Raw genomic sequence first — 23296 nt, forward strand, 5'->3', positions numbered from 1 at the left:
TGATCAAAAGGATTTTGCCTTATAACTGCAAGCATTAATCGTTCCTAGTGACACATCCATCCGACCCTGATAAATTGTGATTCTCTAATCTGCAAGAAGCTTTGGCTTCATAGCCTATATTTCTTCCTTAGATACAGAAACAAGGATAAAACTATAGTAAAAAAAAGCTTTTGATGTTTTTTTTTTTTCGTTATAATAAGGCAAGCTTGAAGAAAACGAAAAAGAAAATAAAATAAGTGAACTAAAAACACGAGCATAAAAATAGTAGATTTACAGCAAATGAAAATAGAAAAAAAAAACGTCTAGCATTAAAAAAACATGAAAAGAAGAATAAAATGAAAAAAAAAAACATGCTTTTATTTCGCGTCTTTTTGTTTTTTCAAAAAAATAATGTTCTTTCAAATTCTAAACGGCTAATTTATTTATCATATTACTTTTATATAAACAAAAGCTTAAAAAAAAGCTTTTTTTGTGCCTAAAAATAAAACAACTCTACAAAAGACCCATTTCATATGATGGGAGTTGCCGGAGTATTGGGTGCTGCTCTGCTATGCGCTATTCATGGTGCTACCGTAGAAAATACTTGAGGACTGGGAATGCGGAAAAAAAAGGTTTTGTTCCCATCTCAACGTGTGACGGTTTAGAGGTCACAATTGCAATATCATCTGTGTGCAACAGATGCCTAGACAAACATAGAAAAGCAAGACCCTAAGCATTCATTCAACTGCAAGAACTAAGGATCCCAGATAGATTTGATTATAGAAAACTGTGGGAAAAAAAACGTAAATATTCATATGCTAAAAAATGCAGGCACAATATTTAACATCCAGCAACAGATACAAAGATTCTAACTATCTCACAGGGGCGTCAGGCAATATGCACGTATGCTTCTTCTCCTGAAAGGATATTAAATTTCCTTTCTTATCAGATATTCCTGCATGCTTCTAACTTCGTTTTGAAGAATCATTTTCCTCCCCGGTTGTATTCTCAGATTGAGGCTCTGCTGGAGATGCATATCCCAAGAGCAAAGGATCATCTTTCTTCTTGCTTGCACTTCGATTAGCTGCAAAAGCACGAAGTGGTGGTTCAAACATCGTGCTTGCAACATCAGGAGGTGGTTCATCTTCTCCAGCGAGCACAACCAGCCCTTTCCCTTGCAATGATGATGGCTCCTTATAGCATGCTTTCCAGAGCATATCCACTAGCTGTCTCTCTTCCTTGGCAGCTCCCAGCTCTTCAGGTGCCATTGAGCTGATTCTGTCGATCTGATCCTGAAGGATCTGCTTAAACCTCTCGCTCTCCTCAACAGAGGCACCTCCAATTGCAGTAACGCCACCGCCCTTGATGAGCTCTAGAAGGCTGCGAAGTGCACTCTCTCGCACGTCTGCATTTTCGCTAGAAGCTAGGTGCATCATGATCCGTGGGAACCCAAGCTCTGAAACCACTGCACAGTCTGCTTTGTCCTCTTGCAGCAAGTACTGAATCAAGTTAAGAGCCTTCCTGCAAAGTTATTCAGGGTCAGGTATACGGAAATCCAAGACCAAAGGAACTGCAACCCGCTCCATTCAACAATTAACCACGTGGCCCTCAAATGACATTGCTAAAGTTCTTCAGTTCATTTCATGAAGGGAAAGAATGTAATCGATGCATTCAAAAGCCCTGTCTAGGTATCCCTCGCATATTGAAGCCTAAAAAGGCTTTGATGGGAAACTATACGCACAGGGCTTCTAGGTGGGAAAAAGTCCACATGAATAATTATAATATTAGTAATAGCAGCAGTAAAAAAAAAAAAAAAAAAAAGTGAAAAAGGAAAAGGGGGTGAAGGAATAAGAACGGTAGGGGTCTAAAGAAAAACTTAATTTTTCCTCACAAGGTACTTCACTTGGTGAAGAGAATGTTCGTCTTCAACATTCAACATAAGCATTTGAGTGACCCTAGTTGCAGCAGCAGATGTAGCATCTTTACCTCTGAAATCTCACACTGTCAGAAGTAAGAGCATCCTTGAGAGCAGTATAACCACTGGCCAAACGAAATGCAGAAACTCCCAGCTTGTTGTGACGAATCAAAGCTGAAATGGAAGAGGCCCAGTTAGATGTTTTGCTACAAAAAGAAGGTGCATCATCAACTCGAAACAGGAAAAAAATGAAGAACATTTAGATACTAACAGGATATTGCACCGAGTGCCTTGGTTCGAACGGTTATATCTGGGTCTGAGCTGAAGTTCAGCATAAGAGGCTCAAAGCTATTAGCCTCCATCACAAGTTGCTGGCTTCTCGGATTGTTTTGCACGATAGTTGTTACCACATCCGCAGCTTTTGCACGAATTCCAGCATGTGAATTCTTTAGGTAGCTAAGTAATGGAACCAGACCACCTATCGAATGTAAATCTGTAATCACCGAAATTGGAAAGAAATTATAGCTTCATATTGTATTCAAGAGAACAAGAGCAAGGTACACCAAAAACTAAAAAGAATGTCTTATCCAATATCACTGTGCAATTGAAAACTCTAACTTTCTGCACATACAATACTTTTATCTAGAAAGAAGGAGAAAAAAGTCTCTATACCATGATACCATCTAAAACTAAAGCCAAACAAACTACATAAAGGTGGTCTAAATGAACAGATTGCGACATCATGATGCGATGACAAATGCTATGTTTGCTAGAACTGATACTCAGAACAAGGGGATTTGAAAAAGAGAATATCGATTCAAAACTATAAACTGGTCAAATCAGGAAACACCTTACGTAGTCAATCTTGTGCAACATGATGAGCAGTCCATTTTCTTTTGTATTTTTCAGGCTTTAAAAATTTTTATTAGCCGCTGCTTTAATCAAGCTGGACTGCAACAAAAAAAAGGGCCAAGGACCAGCCTATGGTCAAAGCTCTAGCAGCTCTCTCATCAACAGCAGTAACCAAATTTTCTTCTCGTTATGATGCCTGAGTTTGACAAACCCATGCTAAGCAACTATAGTTTCAATGAAATGAATCAAGGTACACATGCTCTTAGACACCCCCAATGTTCCTTTTCTACATTATCCTCTCAGGTTCCAATGATGACAAATCAAATGAGTGTTTAACAACTGAAGGATTAGTGCCATTTATTTGATGTAAACTCCAAAAAGGGACGTGAAAATATGCCTAATATATGAGAACGATATGCAGATTTGCTACGCTTCAAGCAAAATAGAAACAGCAAAGTGAACAAATAAAAAGATAGGCTAACTGGCAGGAGTGACACCTTTGATAGTCCTAACTTCTTCCATGTAGAAACTTGGAATGAGAAGATACTCTGGAAAATTATGATCATCACTGAGGAGTTGGTTCAACAGTCAACACACTAAATAAAATTGCTGCCTAAGTTTGGTTCTTTGTTTCCCCAGTAATTCTATCCTAACAAGGAAAATAATATGGTGCACAATAACAACATGATGCTAGATCCAATTTTTGTCGCTTAATGAACTGCTGTACATGCTGCTCTTTCTTCTGGAGAGAGAAGCACAGAGTAAGGAAACACCCGAATCATCAAAAACTGAAATGAAAAGCTTTTGATACTTAGGAATGAGTTCAGGAATGATATATGATTAGACCATTTCTATTTTCCTTTCTCATGTTTCTTTTGTCATTTGTTTAGTCAAGAACAGCTATAATCGTCTTAAGACTTCCTGGGACTTGGGACCAGGTCTGAGGAGATCAGCAATGACACAACTTCGTTGTTCCTTTTCTTTTTCCTCCTTAACTTTTCACTCTTTGAACAACCATGAAAACTATGTCTTAGAGTTAGAGAACAGCTGATAAGGAGGCATAAAATATTTTCATTTTAGAGTCTTTCACAGGCCCTATATCAAGTCACAAACATGTCAAGTTCCAGCATATGACATCCTTGCCTTTAGTAGGAAAAGAATAGAGACAACGATCATAAATATTCCACAAGGATTCAGCTACCACAGAGAAAGCCAATGAGGATCCTACCATTGGCCATATCAATAGACTCGACGTGTTCTTGCAGCTCATCTAACATATCTGCATGGTCAAACATGAATAAAATAAATAAAATGAATAAAATTGTGGACAACAGTTAAATTCGCAAGGAAACAACAATTAGTTCAGTTCAAATGACCTTCAATGTCATCTGTTGTAACCCCTTGAGACTCCAAAACCTGCTGTGGGGTGTTCATAACAAGAGTAATTTCCTTCATTCTCTTGACAACATCAACTGTTTGAGCCTCCATTGCTTCCATGAACCATTTCCTGTCCTCTTCACTGCAAGCAACAATATTGATGAGTTGGTTGAATTCGTATAGACAAAAAATTCAGCAAAAAGTATGGTAAAATATCCACGACCAACCAAAACATAATTGAAAATGTTGGTTCTTGAAGTTTTCACTCATTCAAACCACCGAAACCACATGCATAACTTGTGATCTAGAATACGGACACTATGACATGAACAAAATCTATCCAATTGATTATCGGCAAGCTTAGTCAAAATAAAGCCGCAGGACACTTGGTAGCCATACTAGAATAGGCTTACTATACACATGCTGCCGTCCCTACACAATAAGAGAGAACAACACCAGTTCCTGGTCATTCTCCTTTGATCTACTCCCTGAAATCACCATATTCGAAACAAACTCAAAACCTCTAACAGTAATTTGATGGTTTGAGCCCAAGATGATCTAAGGCCGAAAACATTTCTGGATGAATTTGCATCTCTGACGTGAAGAAATAGAATCGTTTGAGACGAAAACAAATGAATTAGATATTTTGTTCTCTAGGTAAAATTGGCCGAGGCCCTAGTCTAAGAAAAAAGAAATGAGTCCTAAGAGCTATCATCTTGAAATGTATAGATCATAATTTGCCTCCATCAACAACTAGACGAAATGATGCTCGATCCATTCAACTCACTTGCACTGCAGCTTATTAGCAAACCGACCACCAGAATGTTTCTCTTATTCTTTTTTGAATTTTATCTACCTCCCTGGAGTCCATGAAGAGGCAAATGCAACAAAATAAACAAAAAAACAAAAATGGTAAAAACGACCACAAGATGTTGGGAAGGATAAATGGCTCGGATAAGCGTACTCCAACCCTGGCTTTAATAATTAATAAGGAAATGAACACAAACGCGCAGAGAGAGAGAGAGAGAGCGAGAGAGAGAGAGAGACAGACACACAGACAGACAGACAGAAAAACGCTCACTCACTCACACACACAGACACAGGGGGGAGATAATAACGACAAAAAAAAAACAATCAAGACAATGCAATCGCCAAAGAACAAAAAGAAGCGAAGAGAAAATCCTGACGGAACCCATCGCAACTGCAAATGCATCACAAACCTAAAACTCCAGCCATTTGAAAAAAACGGTTTCAAGAATATATAAACAAACACGGGCGCTCTTCGGATCAATGAACCATCGCAACTACTAAATACGGAGTTTGCGAAGAAAACAGGGAAATTAATACCGGAAAATGAGACAACGTACCTGAACTGACGAGGAGGCCGAGTCCCGTCGGAGTGCGACAGGCTCCATTTCAGTAATCCGTCCCAATTAGGCCGGTCCCCCGCCATTAGGGAACAAAAATTCAAGACGGGCTTCAGGAAAGAACAAGCCTCGAAAATGCCTTGTTCAATAAGAAACAAAGACGAAGAAGATGAAGAGGAGAGAAAGGGAGAGGTTGCAGACAGAGGCTTCTTTAAGAGACGGCGAGGAGGGGACGAGAGCCTTCCAGAAGCAATTCGAAGGTCAACTCCGCTCTTCCAGACGGAGACGCAGACCGCCACGAACGCTCAGAAGAAGAACGACCCGACCCTGTATTTCTTCTAATTGGCCGCCATGCCCCCACTCCGTTTATGACGTAGCTCGACGGTTCGCGTACCGCCGAATCGAGTGATTGGGTCTGATCGAAGAGCATCGGATCCGTTGGCGGCTTCGTGCCTGATCCGATCCATAAAATGGACCAAATTGGTCAGATCACTAGGGCATGGTGTAGTTTTACTGATACTTGATAGTTGATACAGGAGGGAACTGGTTGAGTTACGCTAAGTGCTTGTCTCATGTTAGTTTTTGTAAACGCGATTCATTTGATAAGAATTGAATTGTTTTTTTTAGAGTTTTCTAAGTTTAATGTACAAAATGCATTCGTTTAAATCATAGAAAACATTGATATTTCAATAAATCATTATGAAATCCTGCTTATATGCGACTGTAGGATGTATGATTTTCAGACAAAGTTCTTACTGCACAATCAACAAAAACTACAATGACTTGGTTAAGTGGGTTGAATTAAGAACTTAGACTTGAAACCGATTAAAAGGCCCATCCCCTCATGCTGAAATGATCTTAGAAACCTGATTTTAACTTCAAATAACCTTGTCTGAATTAGTTTCGATCAACCAAGCCTCTATTATAGTTGCAAACTCAGCCAAGAGTTGAATACTTGGACCTCAGACACACTGGGTTTCACCGTAGAGACTATTTTTCCTCCAGTAGCGTCCGGTTGGGGTCAAATGAACACCAAAAATCCGAATCGAAAAGATCGAACCTGACCCGAAACAAGAGATGTAGCCTCATCTTCTATTTGGAACCAGCGGTGTCTCCTTGGAATCAGGTGATCTCCTGGATGTGCCAAACGATGGCGATATCGCTATCACCATTGCTTCCGTTACTGAATCTCCATCCAGGAACTCGACCCTTCTTTCTTTCTTCTTTGAAACTCCATCATTCCACCGCAATCTCGGCTGCCCACTTCCGGGGATACACTCTCTCGCTCCCTACTGAGCATAACCGCTGGCGTTCATGGAGAGGCAGGCGAGGTTTGAGGCTCAGCGCCCTTCCTGATGGAGATGTGCCTGCAGAAAGTGCAATTCAGGAAGCCCAACAAGTTATTTCGGGGAACAACGATGTTGGGTCTTCGATAGTAGCCTTTCTTCTTGGTGCAGCGTTTATTGGTCTCACAATCCTTACAATTGGGGTGAGTTCAGAAAACTTTAACTTTCTCTTTTTGGGGTTCTAGGCGGTTGACGAAAGCTTCTCATTTGGTTGAGAATTTTGGATTCTGTTTTTGACATTTGTTGGTCTGTTAGGTCATATACATAGGTGTGACGGATTTCTTGCAAAAGAGGGAGAAGGAGAAGTTCGAGAAGGAAGAAGCGACCAAGAAGAAGAAGGGTGGGAAGAAGCGGGTAGTGCGAGCTAAGACGGGACCAAGGGGTTTCGGACAGAAATTGGAAGAGGAAGGTGATGATGATATCTGAAGTAACGCGGAAGAAGTAATCTCTCTTTCTTGCTCTCTCTGTGGTTTGCAATGCTCAATTCGCCTGCAAAGTCCCATGCAACTCCTGCCAGTTATGGAGCAAGGTCTACCTAATTTGCTCCTGGTGATTTAGCATTCCTTATCATGAACACGTGATGGAAGCTTCCTGTCAATGCTCTCCATCCATCTTTCTGTAGCCATTATGTTATGATCTAATAGAAGTTTTTCTGGCAGACTTATCACAGTAATCGAGGCATAAGCTGCATTAGTGGAATCAAAACAATAGATCTTTGAAAATTTTCCATGTTAAAGAAAGTGCCTTCCTGGATCGTGCAGCCAGAAGTCTTTGAGTAGAATTTTTGGTCTATTCTCTGTTCTTTTCTAGGTTCGAAGTTCTTCTCCTTCTCGTATCCTCAGGGATGGTCTGTTGCATTCCCAAAACAGCATTCTGTGTAACTTTGCAAATGTAATTTCTGTTCTAATGATTACTTTCAGTTCAAGTCATTCATCTTTCACTCTGTGGCCTTTTCCTTTTTCTTCTTTGGATTTCTGCAGAAGGCATTTGGATATCGCAGTGTTCATTTGTGTAGTTGGCATTTACTGTGAGCTTTTTTCTGTTCCCATGATAATCAAAGGTGAATGAGTTATGATCTGGTTCTTGAACTTGCCACCAACTATGATCTGATGCCTACCCATATTCACCTATCCTGCTATGGAGCAGGCTGGTACTGGTTCCTTCACAACGAACGGCCTTGGCCGAATCCATCGCAGACAAAAGGACATGCTTGTGTGGTTCTTTACACCTTCTTTGTCTGATCCAAGCAGGAACACTGGACATCATAAGCTGATCATGATCTTCAACGAGAGAAGGTAAGTTGAACTTTCTCATACGGTTTGACTATACCAGTCAAAAAATGCCCAAGGATCGAGTATGGGATTAGCATTGACACTTCTACGCAGGACATGAAAAACTTTCCAACCACTAACCATTGCTGATACGCTGAAAGGCGGTGTCGCCATTGGCACAGATATGTTATCGCACTTCATGTCATCATAGTTATTCGTTCTCGTCGTCACTGAGCTTGCTTCTGCCGCCAAAGTCCAATCCTTCTTCCTGCTCTGTGCTGGTAATGCCTCAGGATTGATGGACCTGGCTGTTCAGCTATTCCGCTTCGCTTGCTATTTATCCCTGGAGTGTCCGGCAATAACATAAACTTTTAGAAGGCAGGAGTTGCAAAGAGCTTTGATCCCAAGGTACAGAAAGATATCCGGATTTCCATCCTCAAGCCTAACGCTCCCTCCTCATGTCTGATTCAGTGACTTGCCCTTTGCATATTTAATTACGCTTCGCAACTTTTCTTTTGGGACTGAAGAATGAGCCGGCGGCTGTAGAAATTTCACTGATTGGATTGTGCCCAATGGACCAAAAGATATGCTAGGGTATGAAAAAATCGTAATAAATTAGTTCAGTTTTGTCCTCAAGCTTGGTATACTGGGCATCTATTATGGAGTCTACGATCTCTTAATGAGTGATTTGCCCTTGCATAGTTAATTCCTCTTTGCAACTTTTTTTTTTGGGCTATTAATACACGGCATGTCCTTGGTAGTCTTACGAGTTCTGTTTAGAAGTTTCACTGATAGAGCCCAGCGGACTACAACGTATCCCAGGTTTTGACAAAATCGTACCAACCATTTCACTTTGTTCACAAGCTCCGTATAGTTGGCGTCCACTCCATAGCTTAGCATTGGTTGAACTGGCTTTTCTCTTATTGGTAACACAAGGGTTGGATGTATCGATCCCCATGGACAGAATAGCCACTACATAAGGAGAAGCAGGATTGATTAGTATCAACGTCCAAAGGTCTCATGAACTGGAAAAGGGACATCTTTCTTTTGTTTTCCTCTGACATATTAAAAATCTAAATGACAGGGAAAAAGAGAATTTCAGAAAAGAGAAATTAGAGGCCGACATTTTACATTTTCTAACGCAAACTTGTGATTTGAAGCCTTCCATTAATGGAAGAGTATGCTTTTGGAGAACCTATAACGCTCAACAGCCATGAGCGCGAACATAAATTCTCAGATTTTTTCGAGAACCTCCCGCCATAACGCAGAGACGCCTTGTATAAGTTGAAAAGCAACACGAATCCCGTTGGGGTATCAAATTCATGACACTGTGACTTCTCAGCTAGGATATCAAAATGCATGACAGACAAATTATCAGCAAGCTGCCACCTGATCAGGTCCCATGCAAGTGAGACCCTCAGCCAAGCCAAGGCACAGGGCTTATAAACAAGAGAACCCATGACACAGTGGGTTCTCTTCACAATATCCACCATGTGAAAGCAAACTTCGTTACTTGTTCACACCACCGTTCCCATCGAACCACAGCCAAAACAGATGGTCCGACCACCACACCAATCTCCCTTACGCCTCAGGAATCAAAACAGAATGACGGAATGATTTCCCAACTGAATCAGGACCAAGGAGACATAAGTCAAAACAGCTACCAATAGGCTATGTCATAAAACAGCCAACTAGAGCACCTCAACGAGATATGGCGCACAAACTTAGCTATGTCGGCATGAAGGACACAGGATAAAATGTACTGGAAGGCGGACATCAAGAGGCGTTTAATTGGACAGCCGGGATTAATGCATCACATTGCTGTCACATCCACAAAGTCTGAATCCTCCCACAATGGGAATATAAGCAAGCTTGTCAACAGAGCCAGTTCAAATTGGCCACATTGTCCAATTGCAGTATGTCGACGTAAATGCATCATAACCATAACTCAAAATGGGCAGCTGATGCACAAACAGCAGTCCAAACTGAAGTGCCAGGCCAAGACAAAGATAGTACAGCAATTTGATCATGAAAGTAACCATCAAATATTCAGGCCAATCCATGCTCATCTAAAAGAGAAAAGCTGAATAAATAAAATTATCCCCATAGGAAAATTTTTAACATAAACCTACGGAACCTGATGGCTCTCCACATGGCGACATTTGTACAGTCACGTTACTTTAATTTACTACTAATTATCACCTCCCTCCTTTTTACAACAAAGACCATGTACAGTCTTTTTAACTTCTCTGCTACAATGCTTTTTTGCAGGGGCATGGGCATTTCACCATCTGGGCCTCTCAGCAACTCCTAATCATCTTTTTTTAGTAACAAACCCTCTCGTTTCAAACTACACAATGTACAAGTTTCAGTACAAACTAAACATCTTTATTTCCAAATCAAGCTTGTACACGCTCCAAGCCTCAGTTAGCTGTACAACATCCTTCACAACTCATCTGACCTAAGATGAATGTGAAGCTTGAACTCCAATTCGCCTTTCTGCAATTGAGATAAAAAGTAGAATAAACCACATCTCTAGCAAACAATGACGCGACTATAGACCAGATAACCAATGCAGGGCTCACAAATCCGGTGTCTTGTTCCCAAATTCAAAAATCTACCGATCACTAATATTTTACTCAGACTGGAGATCAATCTTTGAACTCAAGGAAATAACGGCAGCATCACAGTTCATTTCAGACACCACAGTTAAATTTAACCCTAATTCACTACAATTAGAAAGCGATCTCAATTTTTGCAAACATAGACTAGATAAACTTTGTCAGACAACAGAACTGTACGCCTTTGAAACATGCAGGCGACATGTAGGATGCTATTCAAAAAGACACGTCTGCAAACTTGGGGAGCGAGACTTGACAACAGGATGAGAGCCAAGTCCATAAAGGCACGAAGCTGTCCTTAAATTATTTTTGCTGTACACCTCCATCCAAAAAAAAAAAAAGAACTCAAGATCCAAGCAAAGTTTTTTTTAAGTTTGATTTCCCACTAGACCTGAGTAACCCAATTGCTGTCAAAGAACATATACCCTACTCCTAGTTAGCTGTGCACGGGCACAGGCCACCAGTAGTGCCCTAATTCATCAAATCCCAACACCCTGATCAGAATTAAGTTTCCTAACAGAAAATATGAAACCGCTTTTGCATTCCAAGTTTTAAATTAAGCCATCCACGGAACTGAGACAGCCATCAAGTCCCAATAAAGCCGTGAAGCAATGGAAGGAAAAGACTAGGCAATATAAAACCGACATACCTCCGGCAGCTACAAGTTTCTCTACACGTGCCACAATATGTTTGCCATATGTGTACTTCTTCAATGCATTCAAATGGACCTTAATTCGTGAGAGGATTAACTCCCTTTGTTGGTCATCACAGGTTTCTAAAACTTTCTGAACAACATAGTTTGCAAACTGATCCTTCATCATTGCCTGAAAACAAAAACATCATAAACGAACCACATCAACAATTGAATACTGGTACTAGAGAAAACACATTATTTGAGGAGTCGAAACTATCGTATGTACGCTATAATCCAAACAGCACATCCTTGAGTTAACCATAGTTGCACCCTACTGAGTAAGCAGATCCAACCTGCTGCTAAGCTGAGCTTAGCCATAATTATTGAGACTTGAAACCACTGCATAAATGCCAAATGAAATGACAGAAACTGCCAAAAGGGTCAGCTTAGTCAACTTGCTCTTACCCTATTCATAAGCCCAACCCGTCCCATAGACAAACTTACTATTTCTATATGCAATAGACAGTCTCTGAAAGTTGGAACGAAAATTCAAGCTTAGCAGGTTGGTCATTAGTGCCTATTTGAGGGAGAAAAGAGAATCAGAAATCTTAGAGAAGCCCACTCCCATCAAAGCTTTTATATTGGGTCGGCAGTTCAGAGGTGCTCCTTTCTCCATCTCAGATTGTGTAGAGTACACCAATATAACCATAAAAGGTAGGAATTGAAAGAGGGCAGAGGCCAATCCTGGCCATTCAAAAGCAAGTGTTCTCATCCCCTTCCATAATGTTATGCTTCCAATTTATTCCTATATGCACCGCAAATTCCACAACCACTTTTCACCTTCAGATCAACAATCAAAAAATGCATCCATTGTGTTAGAGAAAATAAAGCTACAGACCTGCAATGGTTCATTTTCATCGGTGGTACCAAGCATCTCATTGACCAAAATCTGTCGTTCTACAGGTCCACCAAATGTTAAACATTTCTCAACGACGTTAGAAGCAAACTTCTGTTGACTCATTTGAACTATCTGTCCAGCTAACTTTTTTATTATAGCTGAACGTTCATGTGGTTTTCCATGCTCCAATACATGCTGTTTCCAACAAAATCAACACCAGGGTGTCAGAAGCATTAAAAAAATTGAACACGACAATGGATACCACATACAAATGAGAGGAAAAAACTAGAAATTCACAACCCAAAACTATAGTAAAATATACACACACAAAAAAAAAAGCATAAGGATAGCATGTTTGACTTGCGAAATGGACTGGAAAATCATGCAGCAAAACTAGAAACAGTGACAGTTAAGATCTAAACCGTACTTATCATGAAAATAAATGCTCCATATGTGTGCTCCATATGTGTGCACGTATCTGCTTACTTAGCAGTAGAAAAGAGTTAGTGGTTATGCAATGTACATCAATAAACTCCCTGAAGAAATCATAGTTGGTGTCCCCTGTATTAGATATTTTTCTTAGTGTTACACGGGCATCTTCTTTTTTCAATAGGGGAAGGCAATGAGGGGATAACAAGTATGTTGAAATCCACTTATCAGTAGGCTCTATAAGCAGTGAAAAATAATTTTTTATAAAAGAAAGCATACACAAACAAACATTTTTAACTACTACATGTGCTGTCCAAAGTTCCAAACTATCGAAATTGTGACATTTGTTTATGAACATATGGGCCGACACAAGTGCCTCTTTATAACTCAATCAACTGCTATGAACAAAGTACAAACACTGAGGAAGGAATTTATTCTTTATTGTCATGGAAATGAAAATAGCATCCACGCCTGCTTGGGTGTTACAGAAAAATAGCTTGCTGATAAGGGAGTTCTGGTGATTTGACATCGTATACATGATGGTAGAATCCAAATAGAGGACTGACTCTATGATCCAACTACAGAATGAGACATAAGATGAGTATCACATCTTTCTAATGTCTTGAACAAGACTATCACTCAAATAAAGCTTCCGGACTTTTAGTACTTATATTAGCACCTCTATCCCAATGTTCCTATCTATCTGTCTGGGCAATCCAGCACCTGGTGGCCAGAGAAAATCCGATGTCATCAAGTCATAAAATGGACAAAAAGGACAAATAAATGTGATGCAACAAACATATCAAGGTGTTGCAAGATTTTGTACATTTGCGGACTCTGTATTTTAGCTGCCAAAGGCATGTAGATGTGCATGTTCTTACATTTTTACATGCTAAAAATAATGAAAATTGTGCCTTTATTCCAACAAAAAGAACAGATGACAAGGGATCCAGACTCTAAAAAGATAGAGCCTTCTAAGCCACTTGCAAAGAGGATGTATCACTTGACAATTTGATACAACAACTGAACGAGGCCAAGAATTAGCAACTTCTATTTACGAAAGCCAACTGCAGGCCCTGATTCGGTGAAAAAAACGGACAGACGACCTATTGCAATACAATAAATAGCTGCAACACTGTATAATCAACTGCAGCGATTTGTTTATCTAATTACCAAAAAAAACAGAAATATTGTACTACTCTGCAGCATTCAGATGTACTTATATTGTACGTCCATGTAGCACTAGCACTCAAATAGGCTGACCACATAGATCTAGAAAAGGTATAAAAAAATAAAACTAGCAAATCTTACAAGGCAACCCCACAAAGCAACCCTGAAAGAAGGGGACATATCTCACTTCCAATCTCGATTAGCAGCAAAAAAATGATCAGACATAATGACAACTCCAACTAGGAGAATAATCAGTTGCTAAAACAATTCGATCTACAGATGGCACCAATATGCAGTTCAGAAGTTATTCATTAGCTATACAAGAAAAAACTCCTCGGCCCAGAAAATAGACGATGGAAAAAATCTAGATTAAAATGAAGTTCTTTCACAACAGTCACTCAGAAGCATATCAAGCAAAGGACCACAGTAAAAAATATAACCATGTCAGGAATCTGTAATACAGAAATAGATTGTGACACACCTGAACAACATAATTTCCATATTGGTCTTGTGCTAGCATGCATACAGACTGCAGTATCTCATCCATCATGATGTGTTGTGTTGTTGGATCACTGCAATGCTCTAGCACTCGCTGTTCCAATAATAGGAGCATTTATTTATTAGAGATGTGCAAGAGGAACATCAACTAATTAGAGGAAACTAAAATAATAAAATGTCTAAACCTGGATGACACGGCAACCATAGGGATGTGTTGACAATGTCACTACTTGATCATAAAAAGAGGAGATGATAAACTGAATTGCATCTTGAGGGATGCATTCAATGCACTTCTGGATAACATGGTTCCCATTCTGATCGCGCACACATCGCATGACATGGCCATCAAGTTCTGAAACCATTTTAGTCTGCTGATCCAAATCCACCACTTCAATTGCCTGCATGTTACAGTTAATTGCAGTGTCAAGTACTGCCAAAGCAACAAAAGAAAAGGTCTTCATTTGCAAACATAACCAGCTAATTTACAATAAATTAAGCAAAGAAATAAAATTGCTTAGAAGAACAATAAATCAAACATAACCAGCTATTTCAAACAATAAACCACAAGTGAATCCCATGTTAAAGAAACATGTCACTGATTTTAACAAGAAGAACAACACTTCATGGGAAGCACACATTAGCAACAAACTGAAAGGACATTATCTTCCTCCCTTATGGGAGTCATAAAACCATATTCAGGCATCATGTCCTATTTCCTGGAAAATAAGGACAAAAAAAAATTGAAATTTGTCACAATCCCTCTTCAATTGAGGGGGCAAGATCTCTCATGCTCCCACAAATCATGTCCCAGAAGAATAATTGCAACACTCACACACACATAAGCACGCACAAATAGTAATAATGATAATAACATAAGATTATCAATAACAAGAATACAATACCACATTAGAACCAAAACTTGAAATATGAAAGCCAGCATGTTATAAAGTATGTGAATGAAATACAAAATAGTTTTGAGAAACATTGAAAATGCATCTTCAAAACCCCATGGTTAAACTAGTGTACAGAAAAGGGAATTAAAACCTTCAATACGTAAGAAAATCATTACAGAAATCAAATTCAAACAACTGGAATTAGACAAAATATGATTAAAAAAGAAGAGAAAAAAGAAAACCATAGTTGGCAAACCCGGCAAGTCAAGTCAGGAAGTATCCAACCAAGCCAACTCCGATCTCCAAGGGACTGGGTCATATTGACTCAAAATGCAACTGAATCCTAGAGGAGTCCGTTCGGGATTGCTTGAATTGGTTGAATCAGCTTTAGATCATCCAAAGATAGACCATCTCATTCTGCACCAATTCTGACTATGACCCAACATCTATAACACATGTCGCTTAATAGTAGTTACCATTTGTAGTTGTGTTCATTTAGTTAAATTTACTTGATAGTTACTTTTTTATCTTCATCAATTAATACACTAAAAAAACATATCACCTTACCCAGCAGGCAGCAGGTCACTGAATCAACTCACTGACCTGTGATCTAATAGTCAGCTCAGCTGATCTGAACGCAATTCATGGGTTTCCCAACTATGGAAAAAAAAAAGGAACTGTCGACAAATTTTTAGATATCTTAAGATCAGACATTGGAAAGCAGCTGACGTACAAGAGCATGAAATCCTCCATAGCTTGATGTGATTTGCAACTGCAGATGAACTGCAGGCTCTTGAATGTTATCTATAACTCCATCAATCTATAGGAATACAGGTTCCTATACGGTTAAACTCAATATTGCAGAAACCTAAAGACATTTGAAGGGTTCAAAAGCCTTCTGTGGTGTCAAACTATCACTAGTCCCTTTGAACAGCGCACAATATTTTTTTACGGTACGTACATATCATAAATTATCTTAATTAACAAGACTGAAACACTATTGAATACAAGGTCAGACGTTTCTTTTTTAAAAAAGAAAAATCCATATTGACTGCATAGAAGGCAGCTTTATCAGCATCCCCGCTAAATATCATTGTCACCAGAAATAACAGAAGCAGCATAGAACAAAATATGTAAGGTTTTAGGTAATTTCAGAATAAAAGAAGTAAGGCACCTTCTGAATTACTCTACAGCCATACATCTGAAGGCTTAGAGTCAAGACATGACCAGTGAGCTTGTCAGCCAGTTCCCTTCTCTGTGCTGAAGTCCCATGCTCAAAAAACTGATGAGTAAAAGTAAAACCAATAGATACGTTAACATGATGTCGCTCAAGAATTCAATCAGTACAAGTATATAATATGACACCTTCTGTATCACATAATTCCCAAAGACATCAGTCATCAAGGAAAGAGCTTGAGGAATTATTTCTTGGAAGACCATGTTTTTCTCGTCAATTGATGCAGTTTCTAATTTTTGTTGAATGAACCTGCTTCCATACTGATCAGCGCTGTTTTACAGACATAAAAATAAGTCACATACTTTATGGAAAAAAAAAAAAGCCCTCAACTATGTGAAACCATGAGTGAGATTAAGTGAATACCTGAACTCAACAACGTGGCCAGCAATCTCAGACAGCTCAAAGCATCTGGTCTTATTGCTCTTAAATTCCTCCAGCAAGGAAGCTGCAAAACTTTCGTCCAAATTGCCTCCATTGTCTGGGTGCCAGGATCCCATGATACCTCCACCTAAGCCTCTCATAACAGAAGGAAAGCGTAAATTCCTTTCATTCTGCCTCAAAGGGGGACTACCTGGCCCCCCAGGAGAACCAGGGAGGATAGAACTAGCTAATGAGTTCGCAGGATATGGCATACCAACTCCATATGGAGGGCTGCCATAGTATCCATGATTCAATCCACCTGTTTTACCTAAAAATGGCATATTATACTGTGATTTTTGTGCAAGTACTGCACTAAGGTATGCTTTCTGCAGCAAATCAACGTAGGAGTTCCCCATATAGTTTCTATCCAAAGAAGCATCATTGAAACTGGCAGCAACTTGAGCAGCATATTCTGGGTTTCTCTGCAAGTACTGCATATACAGCGGGTCCACTGTGGGCATCTGAAGCCCAGTTGCAGCATGGGTTCCAAGTCGGTTGAGATTCTGTACATCTGGTGTCCCCGTTAAAGTTGCACCAGAAGGAATCCCTGCACCCAATCCTCTTGAATCCATTCCAGGGGCAAACATTGACGTTCCACTGTCATAGAGAGGAGGCAAATTGCCAGCACTAAGTCGATTAGCCATCATTGTGGACAAAAGTGGGTTAACACCATATGCACCCAGACCATAACCACCGAAAGCATCATTCGAAGGATCCAGGCTCTGATAAAGAGCAGAAGAACTCATTGGATTGGCAACAGAATCAGCAGCTCCAGATTTCCTATATGAATTACCAGAAGCAGAAGTTCGTTTTGGCAAGTCAACATGCCCATTGGAAGTCACAGATGAATTGTTAGCATCTAGTACCAGTCCATTACTTCTAGCCAAATCAGCATATGAAGCTTTTGTGGGTTTGGGGGCAATAGGCATACCTAGAGCTTCAGATTCAGGGCCTTTTAAGTAGGACTGCTGCTTACCATTGCCTTGATTATGTTGCAAATCAAACAGAAAATTCGACTGGTCTTCAATTTCCTGATGAATCTGAGGATGCAAATGATGGTCCTCGTCTACCATATCATTCTTGGAGAGACTCATCCCAGATAGAGCATTGACAAGTTCTGCAGATTCTCCCATACTTGATGGGGCACGAGATAGTGAGTTTGGGCCGCCAACATTATTTTTGTCAGAGGAAACAAACCTTCCACCTAGAGGCAGATGGCCAGCATTGCTAGAGCTTCCAACATGCTGTGGATCTGGAGTGGTACTTCGTGAAAGAGACGTGCCAAGGGTAGGAGCAAAGGCATGAGAGGAAGACGAACCAAGACCTTGTACAACACCTGGGCCTTGTAATCCTGTACCAGGTTGTAGATTATCCATAGATAGTCTCTCACCATGCAGATGCCCAAAGTTTGGTTCACTAGCATCACCACCATCGCCAAAAGCGTTTCGGCTTGCTGGACGAGATGGATGGCCTGGTGCAGGACTACTGCGGCCAAGGTCCTCCTATGATCACAAGCCAAAGAATCTATGAACTCATGAGCGAGAAAATAATAGAAACTACGAACAAACTTATCAGAGAGACAGAAATAGACACAGAGAGAGGAAGAGGTGATATTTTTCAAAACTGAAAAAGAACTAGAAAACCAAGCGCTTATCCAGTAACCCCCAGAAATATCTCCAACGCCAAATTATAACAGCCTAATACGGTTTTTTAAGTAAGAACATTTTTTCTTCTTTATATTCCCGATAAAATAAACCGGTAATGTGTAATGGACAAGTCCCATGTTCAATCCAGGCCGCTGTTATCCTGATGGCGTTGAGAAATGTTGTTATTGGGTTGAGAAGTATTTAATGTTGTTTAAGGGATGAGGCGTTACGTCCCGGGCCCCCTCTTCCCCTGGCCGCCTCTTTCCCCTTCTCTCTCCAGAAGAATCAATATTCAATGAAAACATTATTCAAGGAAAAAAACATTCTCTAAACATGTGTTCGCACTCCTATCAAACGGAAACATGTTACAACAAAATATCACATTTTAAAGAAACATCCTTTTTAAAATTGCAACAACATAAAACACAAAAGGAAAACAAACTTAAGGACTTCCATGGAGGCACCGCAATATTAACGAAAGAAACAAGAATTACTCCAGAATACTCGAGTAATAATAAAACTGGGCATCCTTTGAAGCCAAAACCCACACATGGTTATGCTCTAAAGACTTAGCAGAAAAAGTTAACAAATCTGTCATAAAAAATGGAATGGAAGATTCACCTGTAGGATATCGGCGAAGCTCTTCTGCCTAGGTCCCAGACCGAAACCAGAGAACCCAAACAGTCCGTCCCCTCCGCACTCAAGCCACTCGGCCGACGGCTGCCTTGCAAGACTGCCCTGATTGCCCTCTTCTGCCGGTGAATTGAACCCCGGCTGCGACGAGAACAACGACCTGCTTGCCCCATCGCCCTCCGCTCCTCCCGGCCGGTTGACCTTCCGCCTGTCGCCAATTCCACCCAGCAAAGAATTGCTGCCAGAGGCCGCCTGCAACCTTTGCGCGAATCTCCAGTCCTCCTTGGACAGTGCTGGTGGCGGCAACCTGGGATTGAGGTTCACGTGAGAGTAGTAATAGGAGAGATAGGCCGGATCTTTCCTTATCTCCTCATCGGAGCCCGCAAGGCCCCCGGCCGCCGCTGCGACCGCACCCTCGCCAAGAAGCCCGCCGACGGCAGCTAGTGAGCCTTCTACCGTAGGCGGTGCGCTACCGCTCCGGAAGAGGTTGAGCTCCCTCTCCCGCTCGCTCACCTGCTGCCTTCTCTGCTCCCTCAGTAGCAGGCCCAGCTCCTTGTCCAAATCCTCACCAAACGACCCGTCGCCCCGATTCTCCCCGAGAATCCCTGGCCTCATACCTACATCAGATAGCATCCTCCGGTGTCTCTCAGCAACCCATCACGCAAGCCGAAATACCTCAGTCTCCACTGCGAGGGAAAAAAAAAAGGGGGAAGAAAAAAAAAAAGCGAATTCCCACTGTCAGAGAAAGCAACCAAGATCATTTACCAACCAGAGAAAGAATTGCAAAAAGAGTCGAAGGCAACGGATACCGTTAACTACCGGCGAAAATCGGCGCGATCAGCGTGATTTTCCGGCTATCCGGCGGCGATCGTCCGCCATTCTCCCTTCTTTTGCTCCCTGTGTTGAGCGTACGAAAAGCAAGAAGGAAGCCGAGGTTGGTGCGAAGGGGATGATAAGCACGAGCCCGGGACAGGGAAGGCCGTCCGATCTACCCTACTGACGGCTCGGATCGCCCCTCGAGAATGGTCGGCTTCTTACAGGGCATGCACTCTAGGGTTTTTATTTCCCGTCCAAAATAAATGAAACGGATTACCGAATCGAATCCCTAGATCCACCTTTCTTTCCATTCCAAAACTAAATAAGTGATTAGGCGACAACCTGTTGCACTCTCAAATAAAGTCCCCAACGCTATACTTAAACGTGTGAATGACTACAGATTTTAAACCCATTATGCCCGCCCACCGTCCATCGGTGGAAACGTGGCTAACCAGGAATGCTGCCTTGATGTCTGAGTGCACCTCTTCGGTGGATTTTGCAACCAAAAGAAGGATAGGTGGGTCCGTCTTTCCTCATTCGGGCGCCGCACCAGTGCATGCGTGCACGTGCGGCGCATAAATGCAGCTTACCGTATGGGTACTGAGAAAAGTAGGATTCTCTGTTTGTTTGTAAATGACAGTAATGTCTTTGTTTCCGATACCAGTTGAATACTTGAAATAACCCTTACCCTATGTTTGGATAAATGAAACTTTACTGCTTGAGTTCAAATTCAATGGAAAGTTTCAGCTTAGACACAAACACGAAACAACTTTAGTATGGACAGTTTCGGAGTCATGATAGAACTTTAGCAACAGCATTAAAGTTTCTACTTTTGCCTGTTGAATTCTCAATGCTCATAGCAAAAGTTTCATGAAATCAAACAAACGAAGCAAATAAAAGGTAAAGCAACATGTTGTTTCAATTGGTTATTATGGAGTAGTAACTTATTTTGTTTCAAGTTAAATATTTGGTTTATTTTCTTTCTATATTATTTGGTTGTTGTTACTCTTCAAGAATTCAAGGCAATGCTCTTCACGGTGTGTATGGGAGTGTATATGTCATTTTGACTAAAATTTAAGGATTTAGGCATCAATGTGTCAATAACTCACGGAGATGTAGGCGATGACTATGAAAAAAAAAAAGAAAAGAAATACCATTTTGCTTCACGTCCATGTTTATTATTAAGAGCATGAATTGTCACATTGCTGCTTGTATATTTTTTAGTATCTACAACGAAGGGACGTGCAGCTTAGTTCAAGCTCGCATACTTATCCATTTATAGACTATTTTTATAAAAACAGTAGAGAAAAACAATGTATCATGTGTTGCTCATTGTTTGTTTCATTTGATACAAAGCTATACGTGGTAGATTATCGAGTTCTTGAACTGTTGTTCAAAAAAGCCACGTTGAACAGCCTCTTTCAGGGAAAGCAACAAGGATAACGGATAATGGAAGGCGTTCGAACGAGTTTGGGCACACAGTCTTTGAAAAAGTTACCCATCGTAGACCAACACGTACGACTCCTTGAAAGTTTATTGCAATTTTTAGAACCTGTCTCTGGCGTTTATCTTCCTTTTCACTTTTCGTTTTTAATGTTTGGTAGAGGGCAATTCAATACGAGTACTGATACCTACAGCATTGCATGTAAGTTTTTTTTACAAGTTCAGAAGTCTACCTTATTTGAATCAGTATAAACTTCTTATGTATATTTAGCCATATATACGTTGCTGCTCCGATCTAAATTAAGCAAAGAAACGTAAGTTGCATATATATTCCGCTTCCATCAACAACAATAACGAAAACTCATTATATACAAGACATCTGAACAAGTTTGTCATTTATGCACTAAGCAAAACATACTTTAATTTAAGTTCATTCAATGATCAGTAAACCTAACTTTTGACTTGTTTGTCATCTTTCTATAAGCTGTTGCAAAATCTTGGCAAGTCCAGATATTGATCAGTCTTTCGTCTCTCTCTCTCTTCCCCACTGGAGAATGTGGTGGTGGATTGTCTGGACCACTCGCAACTTCTACTTCAAGATGGATCTTCTTTTCCTCATAAATTAGAGGCTAAAGTAAGAATTATTATCTTCCTGTTTCATGAATTCCTCTTTCATGAACTCAGCGATCTTCATAGCTTCATCAGCGCTTGCATAGTCACTACTCGCCCGACTCTGTCTGGTCTGAAGGGCTGATTTATTTATAAGCCCTTTCTCCAAATTCGGGGTAACCAGTAAATGCCCCCTCTCCTCCGCCCTTTCACATCCACCCCTTTCAATCATCATCGCCATCGTCTCTCTTCTCCATTCTCTCGTCATCATCGCCACCTTCTTCCTCCATCTTCCTTCACCGGCACCACCCAGCTTCCTTGCCCGCTTCCAACCACCCACCGCCACCCTCCACTTTACCTCTTCCCCTGTCACCCCACCATGGCGAAGCCAGTGGAGACACTGGTCAAGAGATTGTTGGTGTATGGAACATGATCCATACTGAACACTCATATGCAATACCACGACATGTAAGGACATTAATATCATTTTGTACAAATACAAGTTTGTCATAATTTCTTCTTTGGTCTTTTTTTCTGAGAGTGTCCATCTGATAGTGAATAATGAAAGATTTGTGCGATTGTTGACATAAGAGATTATTGCTCCAAACCACGTAAATTTTTGTGTTCTTCCTTGTTGTTTCTATCACCCTCTTAAAAGTGCGAGAGGAGAGTTTTGTGTGTTGCCCTAGCCCTTGCTCTTTCAAAAAAAAAAATGATAATAATAAATTTAAACATTCAAACTTTTAAAACGGTGAGTTAGGCTCGGAGAACTTTCGAAAAATGGGTATCGAATCCTGTGAAAAACTTATGAAAATTATTTTTAGTTTGTCTCAGGAACATTCTGCCGAGAGGCAGAACTATTACTTTACTGACATATATAAACTTCATTCATTTTCAGTTTTTTTTTAAATTTTATATATGAGTGTTTTTTAAAATTTGAAATTTGAACTTACAGTGCCTTTTAACCAAAAAATTTATAGCTGTCGCTTGGATTCCTCCTTTTGAAAGGGCGAAAAGTTCCACAAGAGAAAAAAATATCATGTGAAAAAAATTCTAATGTTAAATCCAAACAACCCGCTCACGTGAAACTGCTGCAGTGAACTACTTTAGATAAAACGAGACCTCCTAGTTAACAGCGTTTTGTTCGTTTTCAAGAAATACTTTTAAATTTAAATGCATGTTCATTAAATTTTCACGATCAGGAAGGAAATCCTCTTAAAGATGCGTTAGTACTTTTTGAGG

At 40.4% G+C, this 23296-nt stretch overlaps 3 protein-coding genes across 4 annotated transcripts; 1 reads left to right on the top strand and 2 right to left on the bottom strand.

The window, feature by feature from the left end:
- Positions 1 to 695: 695 nt before the first annotated feature.
- LOC116256889 (hsp70 nucleotide exchange factor fes1-like) lies at positions 696 to 5833 on the bottom strand. Its single transcript, XM_031633428.2, has 6 exons — positions 5491 to 5833; positions 4123 to 4265; positions 3975 to 4025; positions 2166 to 2387; positions 1966 to 2068; positions 696 to 1500 (listed from the first exon to the last, which is right to left on the bottom strand). Exons 1-6 carry the CDS (start codon positions 5574 to 5576, stop codon positions 945 to 947), a joined length of 1161 nt encoding a protein of 386 aa, XP_031489288.1. The 5' UTR covers positions 5577 to 5833; the 3' UTR covers positions 696 to 944.
- A 712-nt stretch (positions 5834 to 6545) lies between these two features.
- LOC116256858 (uncharacterized) lies at positions 6546 to 7776 on the top strand. The gene is made up of 3 exons (XM_031633380.2): positions 6546 to 6979; positions 7092 to 7277; positions 7496 to 7776. The coding sequence occupies exons 1-2, from the start codon at positions 6629 to 6631 to the stop codon at positions 7260 to 7262; spliced, it is 522 nt and encodes a 173-aa protein (XP_031489240.1). The 5' UTR covers positions 6546 to 6628; the 3' UTR covers positions 7263 to 7277; positions 7496 to 7776.
- Positions 7777 to 10177: 2401 nt separating this feature from the next.
- Positions 10178 to 20221, bottom strand: LOC116256857 (pumilio homolog 1-like). Of its 2 annotated transcripts, none has more exons than XM_031633377.2 (10): positions 20006 to 20221; positions 19175 to 19872; positions 16851 to 18409; positions 16616 to 16757; positions 16425 to 16532; positions 14543 to 14755; positions 14341 to 14451; positions 12261 to 12455; positions 11378 to 11552; positions 10178 to 10606 (listed from the first exon to the last, which is right to left on the bottom strand). In XM_031633377.2, the coding sequence occupies exons 2-10, from the start codon at positions 19817 to 19819 to the stop codon at positions 10569 to 10571; spliced, it is 3186 nt and encodes a 1061-aa protein (XP_031489237.1). In that variant the 5' UTR covers positions 19820 to 19872; positions 20006 to 20221; the 3' UTR covers positions 10178 to 10568. The 2 variants fall into 2 exon arrangements, with proteins under 2 accessions (XP_031489237.1, XP_031489236.1); XM_031633376.2 differs by having other exon boundaries at positions 19996 to 20221.
- Between the last annotated feature and the right edge of the window lie 3075 nt (positions 20222 to 23296).

Source organism: Nymphaea colorata, chromosome 6 (assembly GCF_008831285.2).
Source record: "Nymphaea colorata isolate Beijing-Zhang1983 chromosome 6, ASM883128v2, whole genome shotgun sequence".
In the NCBI taxonomy this organism is placed as follows: Eukaryota; Viridiplantae; Streptophyta; class Magnoliopsida; order Nymphaeales; family Nymphaeaceae; genus Nymphaea; species Nymphaea colorata.